Raw genomic sequence first — 13,011 nt, forward strand, 5'->3', positions numbered from 1 at the left:
AACTACAGTGGTTATTAGCGCCCAGACTAAGTTATGAATGCATTGCGAGGCACAAAGTTAAAACAGCAACTAAAAAGGACAACACTATAAAAGGTACATTAACAGGCAAGGGATTAAAAGAAAACAACATAATCAAATGTCCTTAGACAGGTTTGTCAAGTGGATAAAACGAAGAACGCGAGCAGCTGCTCCTGGGTCATCGGCTGAAATGTCATCCAGAGTACATGGCAAGCCAAGATCAATGCGCAGTGTATTAAAATTCGGACACGACGTTAAAATGTGGCGTACCGTCAGCAATTGCCCACATGGGCAGAACGGCGCCAGGCCTTTTTTGGACCTGTCAATTTAGGATCGTCACAATGATGGCATGCTCTCATTGCAGCAGCATATGACGATCGTTTAAGTGGTGCCATGATTCCATAGGAATAGCATGTGATGGGTCTTGTAGTGAGAGCACTTTTTTATTGACCACCATATGACAGGCTTCGTATGAGGGTGCAATGCATTGCTTCATCATACGTTTCGCCTCGTAGAGTAGCCATTCTTTCATTGGACCGTCATGTGATAGGTCTCATAGTCAGGACACGTCTCATTGGAAATTCTCATGATGGGCCTTGTAGTGGGCGCTCACTTTCATCATTTTAGCAGGCTCATTTGTTAGCGCATTTTATCGCTGTGGCATGCCGATTGGTCTACACTTACTGGAAACAAGCTTCGGGCCTTGAAGCCTCTCCCCACGGCTTGGACGACCTCTTCACGCCCTTCTCGGCGGGACGAGGTCGTTTTGGCCCGGTTACGGATTGGACACTGCCGGTTCAGCCTATTGATACTGCCAGAACTGACACCTCGAAGAGTCTTTCGCTCTGAACATCGCCACCGATGAACAACCTCCAGGCTCCCGACGAATGAAGACTGCCATGATTGTGTTACAAGCGGCGGTCACCTGGGCACAAGTCTTGTAGTTCAAGATTACATCCAGTGGACATTATTTTCGTGACGCAATTTAGTGCCGATTGTTACACCGAGTTATTGATAGTTAGCTCTACCGCAAACATTCAGTGTACTCAGTCGCACGCCTGTGTCGGGCTTCTGCTCATCGCTAGCAGCGTCTGCCAAAAGTTAACAGTTTAGCAGTTTTTCCGCACAACTTGAGTTAATTATATTTATTTAAAGTTAACTCGCGTCAACTAATCGTTTGCTTGGCTGTCAAAATTCCTATGGTGACAGATCATTTGGCCATCTTCCACTCGTTTATGATTAGCAGCGAGGACGCAGAATTTGGATCCTCGGAACAAACAGCCTGCCCGTTACGAAACCCGTAACATGACGGTCCCTATGAAACCATATCGTCACGATAAAGCCCATCATATCTTGTTTTAATAAAAGGACGTCTGCACAGTGGGGTCGTCAAATGAAGTTCCAATGAAAGCATAACCACTCAAGGGGGCCCATCATATGAAGGTGCAATGAAAATTTGGTTGTTGTTGTTGTTGTTGTTGTTGTTGTTGTGGTCTTCAGTCCTGAGACTGGTTTGATGCAGGAAAATTTGGTATGATGGTGCAATGACAGTGAGCTGCCGGCCGGGGTGGCCGCGCGGCTCTAGGCGCTACAGTCTGGAACCGCACGACTGCTACGGTCGCAGGTTCGAATCCTGCCTCGGACTTGGATGTGTGTGCTGTCCTTAGGTTAGTTAGGTATAAGTAGTTCTAAGTTCTAGGGGACTGATGACCTTGGAAGTTAAGTCCCACAGTGCTCAGAGCCATTTGAACCATTTGACAGTGAGCTCTTACTACAAAACCCATTATAAGATTTTCCAGCGAAAGGCTGCCCCTCACTGTGAGACCAGTGAGGTGATGTTCCAATGAAAGCATGACCACACCATGAGGCCTGCCATATGATGGTGCAACGAAAGTGTGCCATTGCTATGAAGCCAGTCAGATTATCGTTCATGAAAGAGTGCCCTGCTAAGACCGTATTAATGAATTTTTGTTATTGATAATCAGTTACGACAGTTGGGGGTGTCAACTTCTGATCTTGAAAAATGTTTTGCTTATTAATCGTGTTCCGTGAGGAGTTCTAAGCAAAAAATTTTTGAAGATCAGATGACAGTTTTAGGTGTCGAAACCGGCCGTCAGTAATAAATATTAATTAATTAATGCGGTTTTGGTTGTATAAAATTCTTTCAGTTTAAATGTAGATCGCTCCTTCAGTTTTCTCTACATGCCAAACTCCAGTCTCGTCACATGATAGTGCAATGAATCCGTAACCACATTATGATGACTAAAATATGATAGTGCAATGAAAGTGTACCGTCGCTACGAAGCCCATCATATTATGGTCCCACGGAAGAGATCACTCACTAAGAGGCCCATCAGATGATGTCCCAATGAAAGAATGTCCACGTAATGATTCTCACAATATAATGGTACACTGAAAGTCTGCCATCACTATGAAGCCCATCATGTGATAGCCCAGTGAAAGAGTGCACTCACTATGAGGCCCATCATACGACATTCCAGTCTAATACATTGTCATACTAAGATGACCGCCGTATGATGGTGATATGAAGATGTGCCCTCACTATGAAGCTCACTCTATGATGAATGCCCTCGCTACAACGCCTGTAATGTAATGAGGTATATAAGAGTGCCGTGGGTGTTACTGCAAAACCCATCATCAGCTATTCGAATGAAAATGTTCCTCGCTGCGAGGCCCATCATATGGTGGGCTAATGAAAGTGTGCCGTCACTAGTAGACAGATCAAAGTTTTTTAGCTCTTCGCTATATTCAACGTAGTATTATAAAATGTAGTCCAAGTAATCAAAGTTTTAGGTCTTCCTTTTTTTTCAATTTGCCGATGCGTTTTGAGCGAAATAAATTATTAACACACTTTTATTGAAATCGTTTGTTCCGTACATATTTTTTTTCAATTTCGTTTGTTGGGTGTTTTATACTGTCGACTAATAATGAAAGGAACAAACAAATTTTAGCTACAGCACATCGCACTATAGTGTATTGAGATACATATAATCCATAAGCAGGAGACTGTTCAAGCTGTTGAAGGTTCTGTAATGGTGTGGGCCGTCAGTTGTTGGAGTCCCTCCTGATACGTCTAGATACTCTGACAGGTGACACGTACGTAAGCATCCTGTCTGATCAGCTGCATCCATTCATGTCCACTGTCCATTTCGACGGACTTGGGCAATTCCATCAGGACAATGCGACGCCCCCAAACGTCCAGAATTGCTACAGAGTGGCTACAGGAACTCTCTTCTGAGTTTAAAACAATTTCGCTGGCCACCAAACTCCCCAGACATCAACATTATGGTCTGGGAGGCCTTACTACGTGCGGTTCAGAAGAGATCTCCATCCTCTCGTAATCTTACGGATTTGTGCATAGCCCTGCAGGATTACTGGTGTCATTTCCCTCCAGCACTACTTCAGACATTAGTCGAGTCCATGTCACGTCGTGTTTCGGCACTTCTGCGTGCTCGCGGGGGCGTTACACAATATTGGGAACGTGTACAGGTTTCTTTGGTCTTCAATGTATATTTCATGTCAAACGTAATAATGTAAGCTACTGTATAAGTCAATGCATAATCACAGAAATTAGCTTCGCTAATGCTGATCAAAGTCTGGATGGGAAATAGGTTTCGTCACGTGTAGTCTCGTGTCATGTGCAAACGCGTTGACTCAGTATTTCCAAGTACAGCGCTACTCGCTCGAGATGATGATTCCGTACCACGAGAGGTCACACAGTGTGGCTGTCACCCAGGTTAAAGTGAGAAGTGATTTAGCGAAACCATGGAACACCTAGATTGGGTAGGGCAGATGGGGTTTCAGTCACTATGCTTAACACTGCGCCACCCCATGGAGAGAGAGAGAGAGAGAGAGAGAGAGAGAGAGAGAGAGAGAGAGAGAGAGAGTGATCACATGCTCCAGCCACTCTCTCATTTGGCAAATGGGAACGCTGCGGCATTCTCCCTGTCAGGATATCGTTTCTGATCTTAACTTTGTGATGCGTCAGCTCACACCGTACTAAACGGTGGGGCGTTTTATTAGGGGTTAATAGGCACAGCTCCGTCAGCATAGCCGAATGGACCAGTTCAATTGCTCACTTGTGTATTGTATGATAAAGAACATTTTTAACGATCATCAAATAAAACGAACTACCTCACGGGGAATAAATACGAAGTCCACTATTATTCGAAATTCCTTCTACATCGAGATTAAGCCCTAAGAAAAATCATAATCATATATAGGCTACACATGACTAAAAAGGTTAATGGGTTAGTACACTTTTCTGACACTGTGCTTAGTGCACTTTCCTGTAAACTGTTAAGGTATAGCGTATAGTGTGTGTTCAAGTAATTACGACATCGAAGTATGTAAATTATGACACATAAATGTTTGTAATTACTAATGAAAACGAAACGAATGTATGGATCCTTTATTTCGTGGCTTAAATTAAAACAACATCTTGAAAAGACTCAATTTTACAACTTTTTCTTCAATACAACGTGTAAATTATTGGAATGGCAGGATGAACAATGTGAGATTAATATTATGTGTGTAATTTATTAAGAGTTTGGCAGTTTATGTTGTGTACTTCTCAGGACTATAATTCAGGCGTTTAGGGATCGATCCAAATGGCCCCTTTTCCTTTTACGGGCACAGTATCTGTTGATGACTCCAAATTTGGCTATGGATGTGTATTATGCGAAAAACGGAATGTCAACAAATTGAGTGAATTCAAAGTACAGTACCAGTTAAACAAAACGTTGAGAGAATTTGAAAGCCATGAAGTAGATAATGGGTTTCCGCATAAGCTATCAGGTCCAGGTAGCTTCAAACTCTGTCTGGTCTATTGCTGCATACATAATAGGAAGAGATTAAGCATTTTGAGCACTATCCATATCCCGCGTCAAGAATTTTAGTGTTGTTATAGTTCTACAAATACTACTAGGAACAAACCTCTCTGTAACGTGGAAAACATAAGTCGTGTTTATTGAATTTCGGAAGAGGTATACAAAGTTTTAAGACTTGCTTCCAAACACAACTCGTCTGTCGTTCTTAATGAAGTGACCTTCAAAATAAATATATAAATAAATAAATAACATAGAAATACACGAGGCTCAAACACAAAATTTATTATGAGCGATGCTGTTGATGATACCTATAAATTACCTGACAGATAAGCTTAGAAGCTTGTAACTGCCCTGTTTGAGGCTTTATCACCGCAAAAACTGCTGCGGTGATTCACGGGCGTCGTGTCGGATAAAGCTGTGAGAAATGAACGATATTTCAACGAGACAGCTACCTTGTCTTCTTCTGGTGCTTACTGACGTGTTGGTGCCATGGTTCGCCGATACATGCGCTAACACGCTAGAAAAGCGCGGGTGCGAAGGGATGGGGCCATAACATCGTCGTAGACGATTCACAGAGGGCGACCATATCCTCAGCCACCTGCGGAGAAACGGGACACGGTCTTCGTCAGCGCGACGCGGTAAAAGCGCGGCTGCAAACCGAGGCACAGTACGCGCGCAGGCAGAGTGTTGGCGCCCATTTTAAGTGTGCGGACTCCGATTCTCCGTCTCTTTTGAGTCAGATTCTCTCGTCTGCGCCAGACGACGCCATAGTACCGTCAGTGCTGGTTCCCCACGCCTTTGCAATTCGAAATCCCGTGTGGCTACTAACCGGGCCGTTACTTATAAGTACACTCCTGGAAATGGAAAAAAGAACACATTGACACCGGTGTGTCAGACCCACCATACTTGCTCCGGACACTGCGAGAGGGCTGTACAAGCAATGATCACACGCACGGCACAGCGGACACACCAGGAACCGCGGTGTTGGCTGTCGAATGGCACTAGTTGCGCAGCATTTGTGCACCGCCGCCGTCAGTGTCAGCCAGTTTGCCGTGGCATACGGAGCTCCATCGCAGTCTTTAACACTGGTAGCATGCCGCAACAGCGTGGACGTGAACCGTATGTGCAGTTGACGGACTTTGAGCGAGGGCGTATAGTGGGCATGCGGGAGGCCGGGTGGACGTACCACCGAATTGCTCAACACGTGGGGCGTGAGGTCTCCACAGTACATCGATGTTGTCGCCAGTGGTCGGCGGAAAGTGCACGTGCCCGTCGACCTGGGACCGGACTGCAGCGACGCACGGATGCACGCCAAGACCGTAGGATCCTACGCAGTGCCGTAGGGGACCGCACCGCCACTTCCCAGCAAATTAGGGACACTGTTGCTCCTGGGGTATCGGCGAGGACCATTCGCAACCGTCTCCATGAAGCTGGGCTACGGTCCCGCACACCGTTAGGCCGTCTTCCGCTCACGCCCCAACATCGTACAGCCCGCCTCCAGTGGTGTCACGACAGGCGTGAATGGAGGGACGAATGGAGACGTGTCGTCTTCAGCGATGAGAGTCGCTTCTGCCTTGGTGCCAATGATGGTCGTATGCGTGTTTGGCGCCGTGCAGGTGAGCGCCACAATCAGGACTGCATACGACCGAGGCACACAGGGCCAACACCCGGCATCATGGTGTGAGGGAGCATTCTCCTACACTGGCCGTACACCACTGGTGATCGTCGAGGGGACACTAAATAGTGCACGGTACATCCAAACCGTCATCGAACCCATCGTTCTACCATTCCTAGACCGGCAAGGGAACTTGCTGTTCCAACAGGACAATGCACGTCCGCATGTATCCCGTGCCACCCAACGTGCTCTAGAAGGTGTAAGTCAACTACCCTGGCCAGCAAGATCTCCGGATCTGTCCCCCATTGAGCATGTTTGGGACTGGATGAAGCGTCGTCTCACGCGGTCTGCACGTCCAGCACGAACGCTGGTCCAACTGAGGCGCCAGGTGGAAATGGCATGGCAAGCCGTTCCACAGGACTACATCCAGCATCTCTATGATCGTCTCCATGGGCGAATAGCAGCCTGCATTGCTGCGAAAGGTGGATATACACTGTACTAGTGCCGACATTGTGCATGCTCTGTTGCCTGTGTCTATGTGCCTGTGGTTCTGTCAGTGTGATCATGTGATGTATCTGACCCCAGGAATGTGTCAATAACGTTTCCCCTTCCTGGGACAATGAATTCACGGTGTTCTTATTTCAATTTCCAGGAGTGTATTAACTGCTTCTACATTGGTTGAGTCCCAGTACGTGGAGGTGGACGAAAGTATCCCCATAGTTCGTGGTATGTGCTGTGTCAAGACAGCGTTCAGTAACAACATACTTTTTAGGCTCATCCAGTCTGTTATGACGTCTATGTTCAACATATCTATCCTTAACAGTGCAAAAAGTCTGGTCAGTATATGATTTCGGATACTGGCAAGGGATTTTATATATCCGTAGTCTCCTTAGACCTAGATTGCCTTTAACAGAGCCCAGCATCGTTTGCACTCGCGCTGGCGGACTGAAATACACACTGTGTTTGATGATCCTTGAACGGGCTGCCGGCCTTAGGACGCGCCAGCAAAATAGCGTAGAAAAACCATCCTCGTGGAATTGTCCTTTCCTTCTGGCTGTTCTAGAGGGTTAATGGGTGCAGTACGAAGTGCGTTTAGAATCTGTTTATCAGAATACCCGTTTTGTACAAGCATAGAGCGAAGATGGCTAAGCACTGCTGATAACTTGAAGACTTGGTGTCTCGAATCAGCTGAGGTATTAGAGAGTTTCGGTGAGTTCTCTTTGTTCAGACGAATACTTCTGGTGAATTCTCTACACTTTATTGAAGCTAAGCTGGAAGAGGACATCTTAAATCTGTTCAAACGTATATTTACCTCTACTCACGTTTTATTTAATGAACAATAATTTGAGCAATCTGGCGATGATTCTATGGTTAGTCTGTCGTCTACCATAGCATTAACCTTTCTATGGAAGACTTAGACATAAAAGGACTTCAGTCGACAAATTTGGAATCTAAATATTTCTGGATATATGTGGACGACACCTTTGTAGTATGGCTACATGGGGCAGCAACGCTACCTGAAACAGTGGAACACCTTAACTCCCTCCATCCGAGCATCTGCATCACCACAGAAGTGGAGAAAAATTGAGGCCTCCCGTTTTTAGATGTATTGGTACACAGAAAACAAGACTGTCCCTTCGGTCGCAGTGTCCTCCGTAAACTCACTCTGATATATACTTACGAGCTGCGAGCTCCCAACACTCATCGTAACGCTGTGGTGTGTAACGGACTCTCGTTCATAGGGCTAGAGCTGGATGCAGTGAGTTTATCAGCAGAGCTCAGCTATCTTTGCTCTGATTTCTATAAAACGGGAACTTTGATGCACAGATTCGAAATTCATTTCAGTCTCCACTCACTAAACTTCAAGAACTGCCCGAGGAAGTGGAAAACTCCACGTACGCAGGGTGTGAAACGGCAGTGCATTGGCGAATCTGTGGTTTGTACTCAGTTGATTCAAATGGAAAGGTTTCCGGCGTGATTGTGGCAGCACGACGCGTAGCAACAGACTCCGAAGGTAAAAGGGTTGTTGCAGCTCGACGAATGGGACATTCAATTTTGGAAATCATTTGGGAATTCAATATTCCTAGATCCACTGTGTTACGAGTGTGCTGATAATACCCAATTTCACGTATCACCTTTGAACACGGACAACGCAGTGGCCAACGACCTTCACTTAACGACCATGATTAGCGGCATTTGCTAGAGTTTTCAGTGCTAACAGGCAAGCAACACTGCATTTAATAACAGGATGGATCAAAGTTGGACGTTCGACGAACGTGTGTGGCAAAATTTGCTGATAATGGGCTACGGGAGCAGAACACGGTCCCGAGTGCCTGTGCTAACAGCACGACATCGCCTGCAGCGCCTCTCCTGGGCTGAAGATCATATCAGTTGTACCTCAGACGACTGGAAAACCGTGGTCTGATCAGCGGACTCCAAATTTCAGTTGATAACAGCTGATGGTAGGTTCCGAGTGCGGCGCAGGCCCCACGAAGCCATGGTCCCAAATTGTCAACAAGGCACTGTGCAAGCTGGTGCCGGGCGGAGTGGCCGAGCGGTTCTAGGCACTACAGTCTGGAACCGTGCGACTGCTACGGTCGCAAGTTCGAATCCTGCCTCGGGCATGGATGTGTGTGATGTCCTTAGGTTAGTTAGGTTTAAGTAGTTCTAAGTTCTAGGGGACTGATGACCGCAGAAGTTAAGTCCCATAGTGCTCAGAGCCATTTGAACCATTTTTTTGCAGGCTGGTGGTGGCTCCTAATGGTGCAGGCTGTGTGTACGTGGAACGGACTTAGTCCTCTGGTCCAATTAAACAGATCACTGACTGTGGGTTATGTCGGCTACTTGGAAACCATTTTCAGCCGTTCATGGACTTCATGTTCCCAATCAGCGATGGAAATTTTATGGATGGTAATGAGCGATGCCACGGACCACAACTGTTCGCGATGTGTTTGAAGAATATTCTGGATAGTTCGAGCGAGTGATTTAGCCATCCAAATTGCCCATCGTGAATTCCATAGAATATTCATAAGACATTATCAAGAGGACAGTTCGTGCGCAAAATCGTGCATCGGCAGCACATTCGCAATTAAGGACGGCTACAGGGGCAGCAAGGCTCAGTATTTCTGCAGGGGACTTTTATCGACTTGTTGAGTCGATGTCACATCAAGTTGCTTCTGTACTTCGGATAAAGGATGTGTATCAAAAATGGCTCTGAGCACTATGGGACTTAACATCTGTGGTCATCAGTCCCCTAGAACTTAGAACTACTTAAACCTAACTAACCTAAGGGCATCACACAAATCCATGCCCGAGGTAGGATTCGAACCTGCGACCGTAGCGGTCACGCGGTTCCAGACTGAATCGCCTAGAACCGCACGGCCACACCGGCCGGCGGATGTGTATCCAATGAGTTTTCTCACCTTAGGGTAAATTTAGATTGAAGGAAGAAATGAATATTTTATGTTTGATGTGGATAATGGCCATGCAAACAAAACTGTTAGATTGGAATATGCCCAGCATGTAACGGAGGACGTTGGGTGGAAGTAGTGATGGAATGGAGAAGTTGGCACAGAAGAGGAACTCTAATTTTGTAGCAGATGATAGGGAAGAATCCAATTCTGGTAAAGTAAGTACCTTCCATCATACAGTATATAATGACTTATGCAGGTTGTAATGTAACTACAGACTAGAAATATCTTGCAAATCTATGCAGTGGTGAGATTATGGAAGGTATAGAGGGATCCGGTAGTGAGATATTGGCGGAAGTCGTTAATTTTTAGAGAGAACTGGAGTCGACACGCACCTGTAGGGACATTCTGGGGCAGCGACGGACATGACGAAGTAGCTGGAAGCGGAGAGGAGTGGCCGGCGCGACACCTCCATCCAGGTGACGGCGTAGCTGCCGGGCTGTCGCTCCAGGAACTCGACGATGAAGCTGCGCGCGTGCGGCGCCAGCAGCAGCGGCGTTGGCGGCCCTGCGTGGGCGGCGGCGGTGCCAGAAGCGTTGGCGCCGACGGCGGAGGCGGTGGCGGCGGAGGCAGTGGAGGTGGCGGTGCGCTCCCAGCCTTCCGAGAACACCTGCAGCTCGCGCCGGCCGCCCGCCGCCTCCACCGGACACACCACCTGCAGGACGCCGCCTCATAGTCACAGCCCGCATGTTGGAAACTAGGCTACAGAGGTCATTCTGCGGCCGTGGCAGAACTTCCAGAGGACGTGCGCCCCATCCAGCTAAAACTAACTTTCTTCAGTTTTTTCGCAGATTTAGCCAATTTTCATAGTTTTATATGTTAAAGTAGTCCCACAATCAGGAAGTGAGCGTTATTGTTGTGATCTTCAGTCCTGAGACTGGTTTGATGCAGCTTTCCATGCTACTCTATCCTGTGCAAGCTTCCTCATCTCCCAGTATCTACTGCAGCCTACATTCTTCTGAATCTGCTTATTGTATTCATCTCTTGGTCTCCCTCTACGTCCGCCGCTCGTGGTCTCGCGGTAGCGTTCTCGCTTCCCGAGCACGGGGTCCCGGGTTCGATTCCCGGCGGGGTCAGGGATTTTCACCTGCCTCGAGATGACTGGGTGTTTGTGTTGTCCTCATCATTTCATCATCATCCAGGAAAGTGGCGAAATTGGACTGAGCAAAGATTGGATAATTGTACGGGCGCTGATAACCACGCAGTTGAGCGCCCCACAAACCAAACATCATCATCATCATCTCCCTCTACGATTTTTACCCTCCACGCTGCCCTCCAGAACTAAATTGGTGATCCCTTGATGCCTCAGAACATGTCCTACCAACCGGTCCCTTCTTCTTGTCAAGTTGTACCACAAACTCCTCTTCTCCCCAATTCTATTCAGTACCTCCTTATTAGTTATGTGATCTACCCATCTAATCTTCAGCATTCTTCTGTAGCACCACATTTCGAAAGCTTCTATTCTCTTCTTGTCCAAACTATTTATCGTCCATGTTTCACTTCCATACATGGCTACACTCCATACAAATACTTTCAGAAATGACTTACTGACACTTAAGTCTATACTCGATGTTAACAAATTCCTCTTCTTCAGAAACGCTTTCGTTGCCATTGCCATTCTACATTTTATATCCTCTCTACATCGACCATCATCAGTTATTTTGCTCCCCCAATTCCAAAACTCATCTACTACTTTAAGTGTCTCATATCCTAATCTTATTCCCTCAGCATCACCCGACTTAATTCGACTACATTACATAATCCTCGTTTTGCTTTGGTTGATGTTCATCTTATACCCTCCTTTCAAGACACTATCTATTCCGTTCAACTCATCTTCCAAGTCCTTTGCTGTCTCTGACAGAATTACAATGTCATCGGCGAACCTCAAAGTTTTTATTTCTTCTCCATGGATTTTAATACCTACTCCGAACTTTTCTTTTCTTTCCTTTACTGCTTGCTCATTATACAGATTGAATAGCATCGGGGGGAGGCTACAACCCTGTCTCACTCCCTTCCCAACCACTGCTTCCCTTTCATGTGCCTCGACTCTTACAACTGCCATCTGCTTTCTGTACAAATTGTAAATAGCTTTTCGCTCCCTGTATTTTACCCCTGTCACCTTCAGAATTTGAAAGCGTATGTGAGCAGATCTAGGAATACAGCGTCAACATTTTAGGCAGGGTCCTGATGGAGATGGCTTGGCGTTGTCTCCCTCCGACCTGTTATGAAGTGTCAGTTGCTTATATGTGTCATGTAAAAGACTGATCAGTGCTTGGACAGTGTACTGGTGGGTTTCTGTTGTTATGGATGAATCTGAGAGGGTCTGAATGAAATCTGGTGCCAGCATATAGACTTTTCCTCTCGAATGGTCGTCGAGCTTAGCGCCCTCGTCCGATGGGCTGATCACCATCAACGTTGCAATGGGCTCACACTTTAGGAATCTCCCGTAGAGGTTTCGAGTTTAACCCAGGACACTGTTGTAAAGACCGGACATTAGAAACCTTACGCCATCAACTCTCTCCAACTGACCAAATACTGGCGTGAACATTTTCTACCAGTGGGATTCAAAGTGGCGAATATCAGAGTCGAGCGTCACCACACAAGAAAGTGTCAGTGACCTCGGCTACAAAGACGATTGTTCTACAAACACGTTTAGAAAACTTAATCATTGCTGAAAAATAGAACTTAAACGAAATATGTTGTTGAAGTTCTGAAAAGCACGAATTAAATATATCATTCTAGTAGATACGTTACAAATTGTATAAAAATGAAAGTAAATCATTATCTACGAGAGTATTTTTTTTTCAGTCTCCGATCAGACATCATAAACGGCAGACAAGCGGTAGGAGGGTGATGTACACAGTATCCAAATGCGCGTTTCTCGCTCCACACGATCTGTCACTATCGAGTTCAAGACGTCAATCTGTGCTGAGCTGCAGTCACATTAACATGGCTATCTCAATTAAAGATTGCAAGTGGAAAACATTTTGCCAATTTTTCACAAAAGGTATTTTCAGTACTATTTTGTTCTCGGTAGTTGTTGCAAGTATCTATAGTG

At 46.2% G+C, this 13,011-nt stretch overlaps 1 protein-coding gene across 1 annotated transcript in view; it reads right to left on the reverse strand.

Annotated features, from left to right (window-relative positions):
- The window catches only part of LOC126181558 (uncharacterized), a 187,814-nt gene that overhangs the window by 4,290 nt on the left and 170,513 nt on the right, over positions 1-13,011 (reverse strand). The window contains exons 8-9 of the mRNA XM_049924784.1: positions 10,542-10,608; positions 10,289-10,460 (exon numbers count right to left, since the gene is read on the reverse strand). Coding sequence (XP_049780741.1) covers positions 10,289-10,460; positions 10,542-10,608 — 239 coding nt within the window. The remainder of the gene's footprint in view (positions 1-10,288; positions 10,461-10,541; positions 10,609-13,011) is intronic.

Source organism: Schistocerca cancellata, chromosome 1, assembly GCF_023864275.1.
Source record: "Schistocerca cancellata isolate TAMUIC-IGC-003103 chromosome 1, iqSchCanc2.1, whole genome shotgun sequence".
Lineage (NCBI taxonomy): Eukaryota > Metazoa > Arthropoda > Insecta > Orthoptera > Acrididae > Schistocerca > Schistocerca cancellata.